The 21,788-nt window shown below is 37.3% G+C and overlaps 2 protein-coding genes across 3 annotated transcripts; one reads left to right on the top strand and one right to left on the bottom strand.

The window, feature by feature from the left end:
• Nucleotides 1-6,727: 6,727 nt before the first annotated feature.
• Nucleotides 6,728-7,237, bottom strand: LOC142168025 (uncharacterized). The gene has a single exon (XM_075228677.1). It carries the CDS (start codon nt 7,235-7,237, stop codon nt 6,728-6,730), a length of 510 nt encoding a protein of 169 aa, XP_075084778.1.
• Nucleotides 7,238-12,731: 5,494 nt separating this feature from the next.
• Nucleotides 12,732-21,504, top strand: LOC107822287 (vacuolar protein-sorting-associated protein 33 homolog). Of its 2 annotated transcripts, XM_075227820.1 has the most exons (22): nt 12,732-12,886; nt 12,971-13,010; nt 13,122-13,202; nt 14,536-14,730; nt 14,824-14,934; nt 15,025-15,090; nt 15,210-15,317; nt 15,418-15,462; nt 16,261-16,317; nt 16,455-16,549; nt 16,998-17,049; nt 17,204-17,260; nt 17,545-17,607; nt 17,692-17,798; nt 18,598-18,720; nt 18,833-18,914; nt 19,009-19,079; nt 19,248-19,328; nt 19,701-19,758; nt 19,873-19,934; nt 20,683-20,776; nt 21,083-21,504. In XM_075227820.1, exons 1-22 carry the CDS (start codon nt 12,834-12,836, stop codon nt 21,170-21,172), a joined length of 1,791 nt encoding a protein of 596 aa, XP_075083921.1. In that variant the 5' UTR covers nt 12,732-12,833; the 3' UTR covers nt 21,173-21,504. The 2 variants fall into 2 exon arrangements, with proteins under 2 accessions (XP_075083921.1, XP_075083922.1); XM_075227821.1 differs by lacking the exon at nt 12,971-13,010 and having other exon boundaries at nt 12,734-12,886.
• Nucleotides 21,505-21,788: the final 284 nt, after the last annotated feature.

Here is a 21,788-nt window from a genome sequence, read left to right as displayed (position 1 = left end):
CACCAATTAAAAATTCGGGATTCGGATATTCTAAAGACGGCATTCAGGACTCGTTATGGCCACTATGAATTTCTTGTGATGTCTTTTGGGCTAACCAATGCCCAGTAGCATTTATGCATTTGATGAATAGTATATTTCAGCCATATCTTGATTTATTTGTCGTGGTATTCATTGATGATATTCTGGTGTACTCACGTGGCTAGGAGGAGCATGCACAATACTTGGGTATTGTATTACAGAGGCTGAGAGAGGAGAAACTTTATGCTAAATTCTCTAAGTGTGAGTTCTGGCTTAGTTTGGTGGCATTCTTGGGACATATAGTGTCCAGTGAAGGTATTAAGGTGGATCCAAAGAAAATAGAGACAGTTCAGAATTGGCCCAAACCATCCTCAGTTACTGAGATTCGGAGTTTCCTCGGCTTGGCCGGTTATTATTGTTGTTTTGTGGAGGGTTTCTCGTCTATTGCATCACCTATGACTAAATTGACCCAGAAAGATGCTCTATTCAGGTAGTCAGATGAATGTGAAGAGAGCTTTCAGAAGCTCAAGACAGCTTTGACTACAGCTCCAGTATTGGAGTTGCTTAAGGATTATGATATCACCATTCTCTATCATCCCGGAAAGGCCAATGTAGTGGCCGATGCCTTGAGTCATAAGGCGGAGAGTTTGGGCAGCTTAGCATACTTACGGGTAACAGAGAGGCCTTTAGCCTTGGATGTTCAGGCCTTGGCTAATCAGTTTGTTAGATTGGATATTTTCGAGCCGAATCGAGTTTTGGCCTATGTGGTTTCTCGGTCTTCTTTATATGATCGCATCAGAGAGCGCCAATATGATGATCCACATCTTCTTGTCCTTAAGGACACAGTTCAGCACGGTGATGCCAATGAAGTCACTATTGGAGATGACGGCGTATTACAGATGCAGGGCAGGCTATATGTACCTAATGTAGATGGTTTGCGTGAGCTGATTCTCCAGGAAGCTCACAGTTCGCGGTAATCTATTCATCCAGGCGCCACAAAAATATATAAGGATTTGAGACAGCACTATTGGTGGAGGCGGATGAAGAAAGATATAGTTGGGTTTGTATCTCGGTGTTTAAATTGTCAACAGGTAAAGTACGAGCACCAGAGACCGGGCGGATTGCTACAGAGACTTGAAATTCCGGAGTGGAAGTGGGAGCGAATTACCATGGACTTCGTAGTTAGACTCCCACGAACTTTGAGAAAGTTTGATGTTGTTTGGGTGATAGTAGATCGGTTGACCAAATCTGTGCATTTTATTCTAGTCGGTACTAATTATTCTTCGGAGCGGTTGGCTGGGATTTATATTCGCAAGATTATTTGCCTACACGGTGTGCCGGTGTCCATTATTTCAGATCGGGGTACACAGTTTACCTCTTAGTTTTGGAGGGCAGTGCAGCGAGAATTGGGCACACAGGTTCAGTTGAGTAGAGCATTTCACCCTCAGACTGACGGACAGTCCGAGCGCACTATTCAGATATTGGAGGATATGCTACGCGCTTGTGTCATTGATTTTGGGGGTTCTTGGGATCAATTTCTGCCACTCGCAGAGTTTGCTTACAATAATAGCTACCAGTCAAGCATTCAGATGGCTCCGTATGAAGCTTTATATGGGAGACGGTGTCGGTCTCCAGTGGGTTGGTTTGAGCCTGGTGAGGTTAGACTATTGGGTACTGACTTGGTTCAGGATGCTTTAGAGAAGGTCAAAGTAATTCAGGAACGGCTTCGCACGACACAGTCTAGACAGAAGAGTTATGCCGACAGAAAGGTTCGTGATGTTGTTCACATGGTTGGGGAGAAGGTTCTGCTCAAGATCCCACCCATGAAGGGTGTGTTGAGGTTCGGGAAAAAGGGCAAGTTGAGCCCTCGGTATATTGGGCCTTTTGAGATACTTAAGAAAATTGGGGAGGTGGCTTATAAACTTGCTTTGCCACCTAGTCTATCAGGTGTTCATCCAGTGTTCCATGTATCCATGCTCCTAAAGTATGTCGGGGATCCATCTCATATTCTGGATTTCGGTACAGTACAGCTGGACGGTAATTTGACTTATGATGTGGAGCCGGTGGCTATTTAGACCGGCAGGTTCAAAAGCTGAGGTCAAAGAACATAGCATCAGTGAAGGTGCAGTGGAGAGGCCAGCCAGTCGGAAAAGCTACTTGGGAGACTGAGCAGGAGATGCGGAACAAATATCCACACTTATTTGAGACTCCAAGTATTATTCTGAACCCGTTCGAGGACGAACATTTGTTTAAGAGGGGGAGAATGTAATGACCCGGCCGGTCGTTTTGAATATTGTAACCCCGTTCCCCCATTTACTGCTCAATTTATGTCTTGCAATTGATTTATGACTTATCGGGTTAGTTGGTTCGGGTCCGGAAGGAACTCAGAGTGAAATGAGACACTTAGTCTCATAATTAAAAATTTAAGTTAGAAAAGTGGACCGGATATGGACTTTTGTGTAAACGACCTCGGATTTGAATTTTGATGATTCCAATAGCTCCGTATGGTGATTTTGGGTTTAGAAATGTGTCCGGAATATTATTTGGAGGTCCGTAGAGGAATTAGGCTTGAGATGCCGAAAGTTTAATTTTTGAGAAGTTTGACCCGGGGATTGACTTTTTGATATCGGGGTCGGAATCCGATTCTGATAATTAGAATACCTCTGTTATGTCATTTATGACTTGTGTGCAAAATTTGAGGTCAATCGGACGTGATTTGATAGGTTCCGGAATCGTTTGTAGAAATTAAAAATTTCAAAGTTAATTAGGCTTGAATTGGGGTGTAATTCATGGTTTTAGCGTTGTTTGAGGTGATTTGAAGATTCGACTAAGTCCATATGATGTTTTAGGACTTGTTGGTATATTTGGTTGAGGTCCCGATGGGCTCGTGTGAGTTTCGGATGGTCAACGGGTTGGATTTTTGACTTGGAACTCTACTGGAATTTTTCTGATGCACCATCTGGTTTCCTTCATCGCGTTCGCGAAGAGAAGCATGCGTTCGCGAAGGGTGGACTGGGTGTGCATCGCGAACGCGAGAGGTGTTACGTGTTCGCGAAGAAGAGAGGAAGCAGCTGAGGACCCCAGGCAATTGGTCTACGCGTTCGCGTAGGGGGTGTCGCATTCACGTAGTGAGGGGGAACGAATCATCGCGTTTGCGAGGGGTTGAATGTGTTCGCGAGGGGTTGAACGCATTCGCGTAGAAGACATTGAGGCAGAGGAATTTTTATGCTTCGCGAATGCGAGGGTGATGTCGTGTTCGCGAAGGAGGAATTTGGACATGAGCTATTTTGTGCTTCGCGAACGCGAGGCACTGACCGCGTTCGCGAAGAAGAAAAGCCTGGGCAGTGAGTTTAAGTTCTGAAAATGGGACGAGTCCCATTTTTAGTTTTTGATGATTTGGAGCTCGGATTTGATGCGATTTTGGATGATTTTCAGGGGAAACAACGGGGTAAGTATTCTTAACTCAATATTGGTTAAATTACCCGAATTCATGGTTGTTTTTATCATTTAATTGGTGAATTGAGTTGGAAAAAATTAAAAACCCTCTTGGTCTAAATTGAAGATTTGAGGGTCGAGTTGGGGTTGAATTTTGGTAAAATTGGTATGGTTAGACTCGTGGTTGAATGGGCTTTCGGATTTTATAACTTTTGTCGAGTTCCGAGATGTGGGCCCCACGGGCGATTTTTGAGCTAATTTTTGGATTTTTATGGAAAATTATTATTTTCTTATGGAATTAATTCCAATAAATTTTATTGACTGAAATGAATTATTTATGGTCGTGCGGATCCTTATATTATACTATAGCACGTGAGTTGGCCGTGCGGATCCTTATATTATACTATGACACGTGAGTTGGCCGTGCGGATCCAGATATTTATATTATGGCACGTGAGTTGTCCATGCAGATTATAGCGTTTGGGATGTAGAAGCCCCTCCGGAGTCTGTACACCCCCAGTGAGCGCGGGTACCCATTGAGTGAGTGATGAGGGCTGGGAGCCCAGGGAGTGATGAGGGTTGGGAGCCCAGTGAGTGATTGTTGTTCTGAGAGTTTGTACTTGAATTTCATTTATTGTTGCATTTAGTTGCTATCTGTCATTGTTGTGAAATTTCTGGAAAATTGTTGATATACGGATTTCATGAACAGGAACTGTATAAAAATTGATTTGACATTAAACTGCCAGATTTGATAGCATGTCTATTCTTTGTTGGGATTACTGGAAATGAACCATAACTGTGTAACTCGTTACTATCTTCAGTTCCTTATTTATTATTGTTACTTGCTGAGTTGGTTGTACTCATACTACACCCTGTACTTCGTGTGCAGATCTAGGTATTTTCGGACATAGCGGGTGTTGATTCTTCTGTACAGCTGATTTTTCGGAGATTCAGAGGTAGATGTCGTGTTTCGCAGACCTTGTCTCTCCTTCCCTATCTCTGTATTATTGTACTTTTGGTCTTAGACTATTGTAGACCATACTTTTCCAGATTTGTATTTATATTAGATGCTCATGTATTCAGTGACACCAGGTTTTGGAGAGTGTTCGTATTTGTATTTGGGAGATTTTATATTGTATTTAAATATTATATTTTCATACATAAAAGAAATTGTGGTTTAATGACATTAACGGCTTGCCTAGTATCGAGATAGGCGCCATCACGATGGGTGAGATTTTGGATTGTGACACTTACGAAAGCTTTTATATGACTTTTGTTATGGCTCTTGACTATTACTCTAACAAGTGTTACTAAGGCTTAACTATTTTTTGCACAAATTATGTGATACTTGACGTAAAATATTCGTGCAACGCACGAGTATAGAGTATAGTTATTATAAAAGCACGAATGTTCAACACTAAATGTTGAATGACAAAATATCCTTGACATGTTGATAGGCTTTTATGCCCTAAATTATTTCTTTAAAGAAGGAATATGATATTGGATAAAATTGTAATATTGAATACATTCTTTTTGGACTCTACATCATCACTCCCAACATGCATGCTATTGTTTATTAAATAACTGGAAATGAGGTTCATATATAAGCTCTCTTTCTTGAGAAACTATGAACATATTAACTAACGAAGAAATTAGAATTTTCATACTTCGTCCTTATATTAGGAAGCTGTCATTTATCTAAGAGGAAAGGTCCTTTAACACTATTGGGCAGTTGTTGGAATAAATGGAACACTCTTCTCTGACTTGTGGTGGTAGCCAATTTTGCAAGACAAGCTGCTACCTGATTATCTTCTCTGAAGCAATGCTTAACATTAACTTTCTCATGTTTATCAATGTTAGAGGCTCTATCAATCACCAACTTAATCTTCAAATTGTTGGTGTCTCTTTCTGTAAGCATATCAGCAATAACCATTAGTCAAGTTTAAGAGAAAAATTAGTGTATCCATTTTGGCTACACCATTTCCATCCAAACTCAGCTGCTTTTGCCTCCGCCATATTGTTACTATCACAATTGATAGGTATAGAAAAGGCCATAATGAGATCACCATGACAGTCCCTAACCACCCCCACCGATGCCCGCTTTTCCACTTTCCTTGCTAAAGCTACCATCAGTATTAACCTTGATAGTTCCCGGCAAAGGGGGTTCCCATATAATTTGCATCCATTTTTGCGATGGCCCGAGTCTCTCAGTTTTTTCGCATAATAAGGGATATTCCAGATGAGTATAGTCGCCAAGAACATGTTTGGAAATTGCTGCTTTTAAGGTCCAAATGCTTTGATGTCTCATGGTGTTTAGTTGAAACTTCTTTTGCTTTCCATATCTACACACATTTCTCTGCTTCCAAAGTTCCCAACATATGACCATGGTAGCTATCTGTAGGATTTGATTATGCACTCTATTATTGGCGCTTGTCTCCCACCATCTCTTGAATGTAGCAATTACATGTTCTTGTTGGTGCTTGATTCCAAGTGCATTCCCAATGGAATTCCAAATGAAATTGGCTGCATCACTACTTTTGAAAACATGTTGCACTGTCTCCACCTGCGCAGAATAACAACAGGAACATCTAGAAATGATATTAGTGCCAAATCTGCCTATAACATCATCAAACGATAATCTATTTTTAAAAAGTCTCCAAGTGATAAAAGAAATTTTAAAGGGGATAAAGTTATGCCATATTTTGTTTATAAAATTATTCTTTTAATTTTTAAATTTAATAGATTGCCATGCTGAATTAGAAGAGAAATGCCCATTATTAAAAATAATCCAAACAGGAAAGTCATCTTCATTCGGATCACCAATGTCCAATTGAAAAATGCAGCCAGTAAGATGAACAGGGAGAACTTCATTAAGTTTGTCAATATTCCATCCTCCATTATTCAATAACTGCTTCATCTGTACTTTAGCAGACCTATTACCACCTTGTGAGAGATTGCATAATGCACATTTTCCGGTCCAGTTGTCCCACCAGAAACTGCAATTACCTTTTTGAACTCCCCATCTAATGTTATGCTCCGCTTTGTCTCTGATCTTTAACATATTTCTCCATATATGAGAATCAACTGGACTTAGTCCTTTGTTCACCGGATGAGCTTTTTTGCATTATTTATTCTTGAAAAAGGTGGCCCAAAGGGAAGGTTGCATTTTGAATCTCCACTACCTTTTGATGCTAAGTGTGTCAATGATGTCCTCTATTTTCCTGACACCAGCTCCTCCCTCGTCTTTAGGGAGACAAAGATTGTTCCATGAAGATCAATGATATTTATTTCTACTTTTATTGGAGCCCAAAAAGAAATTAGCAAAGTGTTTCTCCATGAGCTTAGTAATTCCTTTAGGAGGATTCATAGCAGACAATATATAGGTGGGAAGAAACTGTAGAACATATTTGATCAAGATCATTCTCCCTCCAAGAGACATCATATTGGCCTGCCATCCATTGAGCTTTTTGATAATTTTGGAGAGCATACCATCGAAGAGACTGCTTGTCTTTCTCCCATAATATATAGGGCATCCCAAATAAGTAAATGGGAAAGACTTATCCATAAAACCAGTCGCATTTCCAATTCTATTGATTCTGTTGGCACAAGTGTGATGAGCTATGATAAAGAAACTCTTGTCATTGTTAATTTTCTGCCCAAATGTCTTTTCATATCTGTCAATAACCTTTTTAATGAGCTTCATAGTCATGTTGTTACCTCCACAAAAAATAACAATATCATCTGCATAAGCTAAATGGTTAATAATTGGCCCTCTGTGATCCATGCTAAAAGGACTAAAGCTAATAAAATCATTCAGCTCATTGAGGGATCTGGAAAGAACCTCAGCTCCAATAATAAACAAAGAAGGGTATAGAGGGTCCCCTTGTTTGAGGCCCTAAGTAGTTGTGAAGAAACCAGTTCTTGCCCCATTGATAATGATGGAGTAACAGACTCCCTGTAGAGGTCCCCAAATAAGGTCAATCCAATTTTCAGAGAAGCCAAATTTCCTCATTACTACTATCAGGAAGGTCCATGAAATTCTGTCGTAGGCTTTTGCCATGTCAAGCTTTATAATAACATTGCCTCCTCTGTTCTTCTTGTTCACACCTTGAACAATCTCCTGGGCTAGAAGAATGTTTTCATTGATCAATCTACCTTTAACAAAGCTACTCCGATTCTCGGATATGAACTTCCCTAGTATAGGATTCAGTCTTCTAGATAGGATTTTGGAGATAATCTTAGACATAAAGTTACTCAAACTAATAGGTCTCAAATACGAAAAACTACTAGGAGAGTTCACTTTAGGAATAAGAGCAAGGCATGTATGAGAAAAGAACTTAGAAAGTCTTCTACCATTGAAGACATCTTGAACAAAATCAGTAATGTCATCCTTAATGATGTCCCAGCATGTTTGAAAGAATTTTCCATTATAGTTATCCGGCCCAGCTGCACTAGTAGGACTCATGTTGAATACAACATCTCTAATCTCTTCAATATCAGGAATGGCAGTAAGGGTTTCATTGTCATCATCATTAATACATTGAGGTATATAATTGATGATATCTTGATCCCTGAAGTGGTGTTTGATATTAAAGAACTGTTGAAAGTGGTGAACAACTGCTTTGCCAATGTTAGAATCTCCTTCAATCCATTGACCTCTGTGGTCTTTAATTCTGTGAATTTGTAATCTTCTCCTTATATCTCTGATGGTGCTATAAAAATATTTAGTATTAGCGTCATCTTCTTCAAACCAATTCACCTTAGCCTTCTGCTTGAGAATGGCATCCTGCATCCCCATCCATCTAATGTATTCTGCTTGGCCTTTATTCAATTCAGCCCTAGAGTGATCATTACTATTATTTAGATCACTTTGCTCAAGGTCTTGCATTTTGTTTTCCCAATACTGGACTTGATCAAAGACATTGCCAATGTCTTCTTTAGACCATTGAGTCAGCCTTCTACTAAGAATTTTGAGCTTTTGTTGAAGTCTCCACAAAGGGTTACCTTGAACTTGATTACTTCAAACTTCTTCTAATACATGTAAAAAAGATAGTTGATTAGTCTAGAAATCTAGAAACTTAAAATATTTAGTCCCTTGTTGGTCATGATCATGACATTGAATTAGAATAGGCCTATGATCAAACCCAATTCTAGCCAAGTGATTGACTGTGTTGTTTTTAAAAACATGAGACCATTGATCATTGATAAACACTCTGTCAAGCCTCTTCCAGATTCTTCTTCTAGGTTTTCAATTGTTACACCATGTATACTTTGGCCCAACAAATCCCAAATCCATCACTCCACAGTTATCCATACACGTATTGAAATCGAGAGTTTTATTCATTCTATGTGGTCTGCTACCTTTTTTCTCATAGGGGTCTAGGATGACATTGAAATCAAGCCCAATGCACCATGAACCATTCACCTGGAGATGAGTACACCCTAAGCTACTCCATAGATCTCTCCTTTCTTCAGGAGTGCGCTTAGCATAAACTGTTGTGATATAAAGTTCACTATTAGCAGCCCCATAGTGCAATTTGATAGTAAGTTGCTGCTCATGATTGTTCAAAACAGTGGTCATGTTGTTACCTGACCACATGATCCAAATCTGACCATTAGTATTGGAGATATAATGATGATAGCCAAGGAATCTCCTGCACCTTTCAATTTTATTGGTACTGGCAAAAGGTTCCAAAATGGCAACAAGTTCCACCTTATAGATAGTAATCAGTTTTTTTAACCTTGGCATGGCTTTTTTGGTATTGACTCCTCTAATGTTCCAGAATATTGCACTTATCAAGGAAAAACCAGAGAGTTAGCATGAGTTTCCTCCTTTAGAAGATGTAGTATCTCTATTTTTGTTCTTTTTTCCTTTTTTTCTTTCTCTTTTCTTTGCCTTCTATAACCTGTAAAGATCCTTCCTTCGATTCTGTTTGAAGTTGATCATCCAGAATCATGACTGTTACCCTATTAAAGGAAGTCACTTCAATTTGTTGGCTTGTAACATGTTTGTCCTGTTTTAGATTGGATTCAAGATTGAGATCGACTACCACATCAATCCCAGGAAGGTTTCTGATCTCAGAAGGTATACTAGTTGATTCATTGACGTAGTCTTTCATTGTAAGAGCTTTCTTTCCTGCTTGTCTTTCCTCTTGATCTCCATTTTCATTTTGATCACTATTTTCTTGTATTGATTCTTGATAGTCTTCTCTGGCTTCACTGTGATTTGGAGTTCCAGCGTTTTCATTATTGCTTCGATTTCTAATTAATGTATCCTGACTATGAGCTTCCCCCTCTCTATTGTTGCTCAGATGCCTCTGTTTATCCTTGGTCTGAACATGTTCACTCCCCAGATCTATATCTTGTAAAGCCATTGTTATCTCTTTGTTGTTCTTCTTGCCCTTGTTTGTAACTTCTGACGGATTGATAATGGGCTTGAAAATTACTTTAGCCTTCTTCTTGGGAAGTTTCTTCTGTTTTCACTTCTTAATCTTTATGCTGATTCTGTCTTTGATATTGCTTGATGACCTTTGTACGGCATTCTCCAGTTCAATACCATTATTTTGGTACAATTGATTCTTTATAATATTGGCACTAGTTTGAGCATTATCTATAGCAATACCAATTTCTGATTCATCCAGTTTGTTGTCTTTTTCATTTCCTTTTGCTTCTTCATTCTGATTTGCCATAGCTTTTTGAGCTTCCAATTCTCTAGCTTCAACAACTTTCTTCCTTTCTAGATCTCTACAATTGATCATATTGTGACCCAACTTTCTACAAAACTTACAGTATTTTGGAACACCTTCAAACTCCAATTTTTGAACAAAACCTTTATGAGGAGCATTCTCTTATATTTGTCCCACATAAATAGAGTCTGGTTGGTCTTTAAGTAGGTCGATTTCGACTCTAACTTTTGCCATGCTTGGCCTCGTCCTTCCTCTAGTAGCCAAATCCATTTCAAGGGGGAGGGGGTTACCAATTGCACTCACCACTTGTTTAACATAGTTCCATGTGTGCATATGAAAAGGTAAACAAGGAAGAAGGACCCATAGCGGAGCAATAGGCAGATCCTCTTCAGGTCTGAAATCATGGGACCATTTTTGCAGCCACATCTGTTGGCCTTCAATATCAATAACCCTTCTAAACCAAACTGAGTTAAAGTCTTCTTCGTTGGTGAAGTCTAGAAAAACATTATAATTGTCATAACCCCCAAATTTGGCGGAACCCTTAATCGAGATTAGTTCCTTGAATTTTGACCTAATTTTGCCAATTTGTGGCCGTGATTTGAGAAATCGCCCAACAATTGTAAGCTTGCATTCTTCTGCCATAATACCGTAGTAATCCGATGCTTTGAAGAGCACCGCCGACATCCCATTGTGAGTGGTGTGAGTAGCAACAATTGAATCTTTTCCATGGCTATTTGGGGGAATCGGCACATTCTAGGAAGTGATGACTTTTGTAGCATAAAATAACTTTTCATCTGTAAACTCAGTAGACTGGTTCGCCGATAGATTTGGGATTGATTGACCTTCCAGACGCGCCGGAGCAGCGCCGTCCGGCGGGCCCATTGACTGGAGCGTGTGGTGTAATCGCGGTTAAAAAATAGCCGTTATGGGTCTCTTTAGAGAGAGAAGAGAGAATAGCCGTTATGGGTCTCTTTAGAGAGAGAAGATAGAATAGCCGTTTAAATGCAAATAGCCGTTATGGGTCTCTTTAGACTAACTTTTCATCTGTAAACTCAGTAGACTACATGCATGCTATAGATGATAGATTTTCTAATTCTTCTTGGACATCAACAACTCAACGCCAACATTCCTTGTAGAAGATAGAATCCTAATTCTTTTAATCTAAAGATTTCAAGTTTAGGATACAAGTTAAGTTGCGTCTCTACCATATTATTAGTCCTATTCGCTAAAGACTCCAATAATTCGTCCTTTCTGAAAACAAATATAAACGTTTTAATATTTTTCAAGTCTTTCTCAGGTTTGATGAGCAAGAATCTAACTGGAAGTAGATGGATACATGCAATCTGAATGTTCTATGGAAGTTGGGTGAAAATTGTATTTTTACTGGAAAAGCCATGTCATATCTATTTATTTAGTAAGTACTAAATACTCTTACCCTTTTCTTGACTACTGTTTTATGTTATTCCACTAATCTTGCTCGACAGCTACCATTGATTCCGGGAACTTGGGAAAAATTTAAATAGCCCGAAATTAAATATATCTTTTAGTTCCTATCACATTAATTTATTTAATTAAAATATTTTTATTATTTATACAAAATATTTTTAACAGATTTTAAATCCAAAAGGGTGACTTTTAATTTCTAAAAAAGTGGTTGTTGCAAAGTGCCTCTTCCTAAAGATTGTCTTAGTTATAAAAATCATTCATTTTTGAACTGACTCCTAAAGGCATTATAAATATTTGGTACTGTTCCAAACCAAACACAATAATCTTTTTGAATTCTCTTCTTCTCATTACTGTTTTTTACAACTCATAAAAAAATTTGGGAGAAAATTTGAGTTAATTGTTGAAATTCGACTTCCATTGGCTTTGTAAAATCCTGGAGAAATTTTGCAACCATTCTTGTATATTTCATACCATATTTTGCAATGTATTTTGAATATCTATATTTATGTGTTATTATTATCGTGCAACAAACGTTCATAGAGATTATTATACTAAAAAAAAGTAAACAATGAATATGACCGGCTACTTGTGTAAAGACGAGGCTATTGATTTGAAATATTGATGTATTTTGGAGGTAAAGAAGGTGGAAAAAACACAAAGGAGAAAAGCCACAATTTAACCTTTGACAATTTTAAATTAAATAGTGAGATTATTTTAAGATTAAATTGACAACACACAAGAATAATACACGTGAAGTATACCTCTGAAATTTGTATGTGTGGAGTCTTTTTTACGACTTCTTATAATACTCTCATTTATTTCCTTTCAACATTCCCCAAATTTTTATATGTATATAACTATTTACCTTAACCACTTAACTTGACAAGTAAAATTTTATTTTTGTCCTCTAACCAATACATTATACATATACGAATAATACTATACGAAAGTTCATTATTCAAACTTAAGGTTACTTAGACTGTCGCAAAATTTTAAACACTGTAAATTATGAAAAAAGGCATTTTAAAAAGCAGTCAGAAAAGTGGCTATTTGTGCGATTCATCCCTAAAAGCCCAACATAGCCCATTTTGAAAAGCCCATATTCAACGTGGACTATATTTCCATAAGTCCACTGGATGAGAAGTAGAGAGCTAAACATGTCTCAATAATCGTCGTGCTCCTAACATCTCTCTGCTCACACTTTCGACCAACAGGAAAAAAAGCTCGAGAGATCGATCGAAGTCGAATATGGCGCAAGTCCCCAATTTGGATAACGCTCCCATAAATCTGAAATCTCTGAGGTACAAATACTTATACATAATGTACTTCAATGCTTATGCATATCTATATCCCCAATTGATCATTCTCTCTCAATTGTCTTACAGAGATCAATCACTGAAAGAACTGATTACGATTTTGAAGAACGTGAGATTTATTTATATAATTTGGATTTGTAAAATGTCCCTTTTACTAATATTTCAAAAATTTAACCGAAAAGTTGAAACTTCAATGGAATTTTTTTGTTTGGAGTTGCAGATTAGGGGGAAAAAGTGTTTGGTAATTGATCCTAAGCTTGGCGGTTCACTCTCTCTTATTGTACAGAGCTCACTTCTCAAGGCAACTCTCTCTCTCTCTCTCTCTCTCTCTCTCTCTCTCTCTCTCTGTTTTTGTGGTATAGAACAAATCATTTTATTGAGGGTAAAGTGAGAAGTTTATAGTTAAATTATTTCTAAATTTAGAAATGTATCATTGTTTTGGGAAAGACTAAAAAAAGTGTATCACATAAAGTAGAATGGAGGGAGTAATAATTTTGTGTGGGTGTAAAACTTTTGAAACTCATGGCATTATATGTTATAATATTTTATGATTCATGGTTCGGTTTCGGTTGGTTTTCTCCTAAAAGAAAACCAAACCATTTATGTCGGTTTTTCAAATATTGGAACCAAATCAATTTAATTGAGTCGTTTTTTGTTGGTTTTTTCGTTTTTTTCTCGGTTTTCTTGAAGTGTATGTGAAATACATTGTCAGGCACATGTTCCACCAATTATATTCTAGCATAACACTACCAAGCCGATTATTCTTTAAGAAAAATTATCATTTACCAAGACATCTTGATGATAATTGAACTGAATAGTGATGAATAATTGAAAGACTCAATTAATGATAAGTTATTCTTAACATGAAATAGATTCTTGGACTTATCTAAATATAGATAACAAATCAAACTAGAAAGTAAAGGCAAAGAACTAAATTACTATATAAAGGCAAAGAACTGAGTTACAAACCAAGAGTGTGAAAGATTAATATGTATTGTGACATTTTAATTTTTTTATATAAAAATATACATATATGTGTATAATTATAATTTTCACATTGGTATTTACATAGTTGATTTGGTTTGGTTTTTTCCGTTTAGTTTTTTCTTAAAACCAAAACCAAACCAAAATTTGTTGGTTTTTAAAATTAAAACCAAAACCAAAACCAAAAATATATTGAATTTTTTCTTTGGTTTGAGTCGGCTTTCAGTTTGGTTCAGTTTTTCGGTTTCCCGTGAAAAAACCTATTATGGTTACAAAAGCTTCTCATTAAAGGTAAAATAGGAAATATAAATTTAATTGTCTTTTTCATTCTTTTTTATGGAACGGGTAAAAAAAAAAGTATACTTATCACATAAACTAGGATAGAGGGAGTGTTCAGTTTACTAATTTTTTAACTGAATTTTTGAACTTCTGCAATTTTTTTGAGTTTTTGCAAAGAGTATTTGTTAGCTGTCTTAGCAAAAGAAAGTTTCTGTGGTGAAAATTTCCGTAGTTTTTTGAGTTTCTAAAAGAAATGAAATATTGAGTTAAAGAGAACAGTTATTTTGCAGTGGCATTGGGTAACAAACATGTTGATTCTGTGTTCTTTTTCACACTAACTTTTTTTTGTGAGTTTTCACTCCTGTAAACAGGAGCATGGGGCTGAATTGAGGCATCTTAATGCGGAACCAGTTCAAACTGATTGCACGAAAGTAGTTTATCTTGTCCGAGCTCAGCTTGACTTGATGAAGTTCATTTGCTCACACATCCATAATGATATTTCTAAAGGGATTCAAAGGGAGTATTTTGTTTATTTTGTCCCTCGTCGTGCAGTTGTATGTGAGAAGGTTAGCCTTTTTGTGAAAAAATCTTAATAAACTTCTTTAAGAATTTAGTTTGGCATGTATTTCTCATTAACAATTGTATAGAATCTTTGACAGATACTTGAGGAAGAAAAAGTTCATCACCTGTTGACTATAGGGGAGTATCCCCTTTATCTTATTCCACTGGATGAGGATGTATTATCATTTGAAATTGATGTTGCTCACAAAGTACGTTTGTTCGTCGCATTGATTCAAGGAAAAGGTTATGTACTTTTCTAAAGATTGGCATATGTAAAAATAGTTACATTTATATGACAGGAGTACCTAGTTGACGGGGACACTACCTCCCTGTGGCACATAGCAAAAGCTCTCCATAAAATCGAGGTGCTTTTTATGTTTACTTGATAGAACTAACTACTATTGGAATCGGTTTCATTGTTTTTGGGCAAAGTAGGTTCAGCATAAACATTAGCTAACAGCCTTTTGTTTTCTGAGAAATGTAGTTTTCCTTTGGAGTGATTCCAAATGTGAGGGCCAAAGGGAAAGCATCAGTTCGCGTTGCTGACATTTTGAATCGGATGCAATTGGAAGAACCTGTGAACACATCTGAGGTAACTCAAAATCTTAAATCTACTAGATCAATATCATACATAAAAAAATATTGGGCACCATGCATTCACAAAATAATACCAATTCGTTCTTTCACTGCAGATGGGTGTGCCTGAAATAAATACTATCATCCTCTTGGACAGAGAGGTACCACGTATTTTTTGTCTTCCCCTCGGCACTACCCCTTCTCCTCTCTCAGTATATGCATTTAATGCAGTTATAAAAAGTATTACCGTGTGGCTTCATCAGTTATTTGGTAAAGAGGAGGCTTCATTATAGAATTTTTCTGAAGGTTCAGGCTAGTTTAGAGTAGGTGGTTATTGCCATTCTATTGAGTAGGATAATGAGAGAGTGAGACTGAGCTTTCTCATAAAACGAAGGTGAGAGGAAAGGGGATTGGCTTTTCTGAATGGTATCATGTCCAAAAGTGGTTGGTCTGCTCTAATGACACAGTTCAAAGCATGAGGTGATGAAGGAAACCTTTAAAATTGAGTACCTTTTCTTGCACTGATCCGTTGATTCATGAACTCAATTTTCTCCTTTGAAGATAAAAAATGCTGGGAAGGGGAACATCTTATCATACTCTTTCAGCTTGCTTGAGTGGAAAATTGTGGAATTTTTTTATTTCTGAATTCTCACTCTGGCTAAAGCCTGAAACTTCAGGATTTAAGAATTGGAAAAAAATATGCTCTTTTATTTGTCTAGTGTACAAATAGTTGAGCATTCTTCAGGTCTAATCTTGCTAGTTCATAAAGTTTTACTCCTTTTGTCTCTGATCCTCACGGTCAGTTAAGTGCTCTGCTGCTTGAGTTTTATTTATTTTTTGAACCTTCATAGTTGTGGAAATACTATGGTTACTGTATCTTGAGTTGTTTGAGGCGATATTCTTTTGGCCCTTATGTCCATTTGTCACTGTGGTTGTAAGACTTTCCTGGAATTGTGCAGGTGGATATGATCACTCCAATGTGTTCGCAGTTAACATATGAAGGGCTGCTGGATGAGGTAAAAGTGATGTTCTTAGGATTGCTATGGATCTGTATATTTAGGAAACCGTTTAGGCAGCAGTTCATGGTTGTATACAATAAACAGACTATATGCTGTGAGAATTTTAAAAGCTATCTCTAATAGGCTTCATGCAGTTTCTTGGTATCAATAATGGTGCTGTGGAACTAGATGCATCTATTATGGGTGTCCAGCAAGAAGGCAAGAAGATAAAGGTTCCCCTTAATTCAAGGTAAGCTAGTTTCATTGGTATTAAACTAGTTTCATTAAATTAAAAAAAGGAATGTTATACTTTTTTGGGGGGGGGGGGGGGATAATGCAGTAATTTTATTGATGTAAATGAGAGACTCTTGTATACAAGGAGTGTGCGAAGTGCAGAACACAATAAATTCTTGTGTGATTTCCTAGTGATATACCTCATGGTTCTTTTATGTGCTACATGATAATGCCTTGATTCTCATGCATGCAGTTTTTTCTGTTATATCATATATGGTATTCTCTCATATGGATTCCAGGTCTTTGTCATGCCAATAAGTATAGTCAGATGTGACCACTGGGAAATATATATCTATTATTTTTTGTGTCTTTTTAAAAGAAAAAGAGTGTCTTATTTTGAATTTCTCTCCATGACTTAGACGTTTTATTTCTCCGTTTGAAATATCAATTCATTACCTTTGTAGTGACAAGTTGTTCAAAGAGATACGGGACCAGAACTTTGAAGTTGTTGTCCAGGTTGATTTATTTTCTCACCATCTTCTAAGTTTTAACAAAGTCTAGGCGTCTTCAGCATACCTATCAATCTATCATGCTCTATCATAACAGTCAACTCGCACATTCTTTCCTTAGTCTTCTGTTTCTTTAATTGTCATTTGCAGTACAATTGCAGGTTCTACGTCAAAAAGCAACTTCCATGAAGCAAGATTACTCAGAGATGCAGACTACGGTTAGTCAGTGATCTTACTAGTGCATGTCTTAGCCTTGCCTTTGTTACATGATTTGACTTTTGTAATAGTTATCTGATCATCTTTTGCTTGTGCAATAAAATAGAATAGCAGTCTGGAACAAAATATATATAGTTCTGGACCACCTCACTGAGATGCTTAATTTGTGGTTCCTGGAAAAAAAAAAAGTAACTGAAATCTAGTGATTCATTTCCGTTTAACACCTAAAGGCCTTAGGTGTTTGTTCAATAATTGACTTTTGTGTTACGTTGTTTATTACATATAGACCCAGACAGTCTCCGAGTTGAAGGATTTTGTCAAAAAGCTGAACTCATTGCCGGAAATGACTGTAAGAGTTCTTTTCTACTGTTTGATTATACAACAATTGTAATGACATTAGCAGTGTTATAATACTATTGGTTTTCTGTTCCAGAGACACATAAATCTTGCTCAGCATTTAACTACATTTACATCTAAACCTTCATTCCTTGGCCGACTTGATATGGAGCAAACTCTTGTTGAGGCTGAAAGCTATGATATGTGAGTAAAGTTAAACTTTTCATTCTACTACTTGTATTTACTCTGGTAGTCTTGTACCATTTCAACCTTTCAGTTCTCTGTTATAATATTCAATGGGTACTTGAAGGCTCTGTTACATGGAGTGCTTGGCTTCAAATATTGGACAATTGTAAATTCAAGTCCAGTTTTTGTTACCTAGAACAAATTCTTTGTATGCATGTTATGATGCCATGTAGTAGATTATTTTTGCTTGTGAACAAGGGTGTCCTTCATTTCTCACTCTTCCTTTCTTCTCTCTCTTTTTTTTCTTTTTTATTGTGTGGTAAGGAAAATGATTATTCAATCAGAAGAGAGGACATGCATATACAGATGCAGAGCATTCTTGGCCAGTCCATAAACCAACCTAAAGAAAATGAAGATATCCTTCTCAAAAATGCTAGTCTCCACACTAACTACTTAGAGAAAAATGCCTGCAATACCATCAATTCATGTCTTGCACACATTATTGTCTTTCGGAAACAGCCTCTCTACCTCTTCCGGGTAGGGGTAAGGTCTGCGTACACACTACCCTCCCCAGACTCCACTAGTGAGATTTCACTGGGTTGTTGTTGTTGTTGATTTCATTGTCGGGTTGCTTTTCAAGCAATTCTAGACCATTGGAGGAAAGGATGAGCAGAAAGAGGTGATATATGGGTTGGAGGTGCGAGAGAGGGGTCGAAGGGGTGGGAGGGGGTCTTGGTTGTGTTCTACCCTCTTCCTTTCTTCTGGGTGATTGTTTCATTTTCTATTTGCTTACTTTTTGGTCACTGGGTAAATGCAGATGCTTTGAGTACATTGAGGAGATGATCCATAAGCAAGAGCCACTTATCAATGTTCTACGTCTTCTTGTCTTGTTCTCAATAACAAATTCAGGGTTGCCCAAGAAAAACTTTGACTATTTGAGGCGAGTCAACTCTGGCAATAGCTGTTTTATTTATACTTGACATGGCTTCCATGCTTTAGGTATCATCACGTGAATCTCTAACTGATATCTTCAATTCATCTCTTTTGATTAGGCGAGAACTGCTTCACAGCTATGGTTTTGAGCATATAGCAACCTTGAATAATTTGGAGAAGTCTGGATTGCTTAAGAAACAGGTTCATTCATGAGTTTTCATCAACTATATTGCTTCCTGGAAACAGTGAAATTTATCAGCATTGTTCTCTCTATTAACTTACCTCATCATTGCAGGAGACTAAAAGCAATTGGATAACAATCAAACGTGCACTGCAGCTCGTAGTGGAGGATATTGATACTTCCAAGTAAGATATTATTTTGAGCTTGATAAAAAATTCGTCTCGCTTCCCTCCCTTGAAACTTGAACAATATGGCTATGTATTAAAAATGGGTTCTTGCACAGCTGTCATTATCATCACTACCTTACCATTGCAATCATTGTTAACTTTTTATTTTAACTCTGACAAATATAGTCCCAACGATATCTCCTATGTCTTCTCTGGGTATGCACCTCTCAGTATTCGCCTGGTTCAACATGCAATTCGATCTGGGTGGTGAGTTTTTGTTCTTAAGAGATTTCCTAATTCAAATAAACTGTGGTTTGCTTATGAATCTGTCTGCTTTAATAATTTGATTAGACCTCCTTGTGATTTACTGGAAGAAGATACTTCTATTCTATATAAACCTAGAGTTGGCCTTCATTAATTGAGAAGTAGTCATGGAATTAAGTCTTCTGCAAGAAAAGTTCACTAATTCCTCTTTGCAGTTAGAAATCTTACCAATGTTTCAGTAATTGATTTCCTTCCTCCACTGTCCCCCATGTGGGTGGATAACTCCCCAATCTCAACAAATGTAGTTTGGAGCCAAGAGCTAATTTCTTAATCTCAGTCCCACTATTTATGACATCTGGAAAATTTTATATTCAGGCGGCCGATTGAAGAAATATTGAAGCTGCTGCCAGGTCCACACTCAGATATTAAGAGGGTAAGCTTTAGCTTTCTGTTTATATTTTGTTCTTCACATGGATTTTTCCATCTTTTGATCATATTATCATGGCATACAACTCTTAATCTGTTGTTTTTGCTTGTTTCTCTACAGGGTGGATTTTCCAGCAGTCCATCATTGGACACATTAAACGGGTCTTCGCATGGCTCGGACAAGTATGTATTGAATAGCATCCACTTACTGGCTCTGTAACATTCCCTGGCTTATAAAGCGCTGACAATAAAGTAAATGAAGTTTTAGATGCATGCTTACCATCATAAGTTAGCTCAGAGAAGCCAATAAGTGGAGAGAACTCTGTTTGGTTGTGAACTTAAGGTGATATTGATTAGAGATAGTATGAATAATGTTTTCTATTTGGATGAAATTGAAGCACGGTAAATGAAGGTGGGACCTGGATAGTGTGATCAGACCCGAAAAGCACATAGGTGGAGAGATATGTTTGGTTGTGAACTTTAGGGGTGATATTGACAAGAGGCCGTGTAAATCATGTTTGAATTGAGATGAGAATGAAATAAGGAAATGAAGGTGGGACCTGGTGCTGTGGTCTTGTTCGGGAAATATACCTGTATAGGTTCAAGCTACCTGGTAATCAGTTGTCTGCGAAGTCTCGGACAGGGCTTGCTCTAAGTGGAAATTTTATGGCTGTACCACGAATGAGATGATATAAGCAGAGATGGACACCCGAGTGATGGCTGCCTATGTCATTATGTTTTTGATTTGTTGCATTTGCTGCACCTTATTGTATTCTGTCTTTGCTCTTATCTTTATTTGATTGAGGAAGCATTTGAAATGTTGCTGGACCTTATATTTCATTATGCTAATTCATGCAAGCATCAAGCTGAAAATTTCTTTTATCATCTCTGGCCAGTATTAAACCTTCTAATACCATTGATGATGTTCCAGAGTTGTTGATGGAAGGCGCTCTTTGGTTCTTGTTGTTTTCATTGGCGGAGTGACATCTGCAGAGATATCTGCTCTTCGTTTCCTGAGCAGCCAGGTCAGTCTGATAAGTTTTAATCATGTAAATTGATTAACGCATTCAAAGTATCTCAGATTGTATTGGGGATGGCACACTTTGGAAGCATGCTATGGAAAAGGAACCAAAAACGAAATGGGTTAATGTAGAATACTATGATATTCAATGCAAGATTTTCGACCAGTGCTCCAATTCTAAATGCTGTAATAACTGCATTCGTTCCAATCAGTCACTTGGTCTCGTTACTGATCCCATGCTTCCTCTTATTTATCATTCTCAACCTCTTCAATGAATTCCTTTGTGCTAATGCTAGTTATGCTGTTACAGGAAGGGATGGCATATGACATAATTGTAGCAACTACAAAAATTATCAACGGAAGCACATTGACAGAAACATTTGTGGAGAAATTGGGATGACTTGCTAAGTTTTATTTGGTCGATCATCTCTGGGAATCTCTGCTGCTTGCTTGATAGGGATGCATAGTTTTTACTGCTGAATTATATGTGATATGAGAAGATTGAGTGGACTTACTGTTCCTAAGATATTTCTCTCGTGGCCATTTCTCAACATTTTTTCTGCACGGGTTTGTAGTTGTACGAACACCACTGTATTATCTTTGTTGAGGTATAGGCTTAGAATGCCCCGTGTGCTTCGAGTGGCAGCAGTCCTATTTCCAGTATTCGAGTGTTCTGTTATCTATATTATGTTTGGTTCTTTTGAGCAACGTAAGAACAAGATGGTGGATTTATTTGGTTTTTCTATCTACATTTTTCAGAACATTAATTGATATAAAAATGGAATATCCAAGCTATAAACACTGCTTAACACTTGGCCTAGACTAACACTTGGCCTAGACTAAGCCACATCCATGAGGGATCAATGCACGTCATGTTCTAGACAGGGCAGCCCGACGAATTTTGTGGCCTAAAGTCAAATTTTATGAGGGGTTTTAATTTTTTTTAAATTATTATTTTTTTAATTTGAAGTTCATTTTTTTTAGTTTTTTTTAGATGCAAAGTTATTAATAATTTT

Source organism: Nicotiana tabacum, chromosome 13, assembly GCF_000715075.1.
Source record: "Nicotiana tabacum cultivar K326 chromosome 13, ASM71507v2, whole genome shotgun sequence".
NCBI lineage: Eukaryota > Viridiplantae > Streptophyta > Magnoliopsida > Solanales > Solanaceae > Nicotiana > Nicotiana tabacum.
This window is presented reverse-complemented; position numbering and strand designations above follow the sequence as displayed.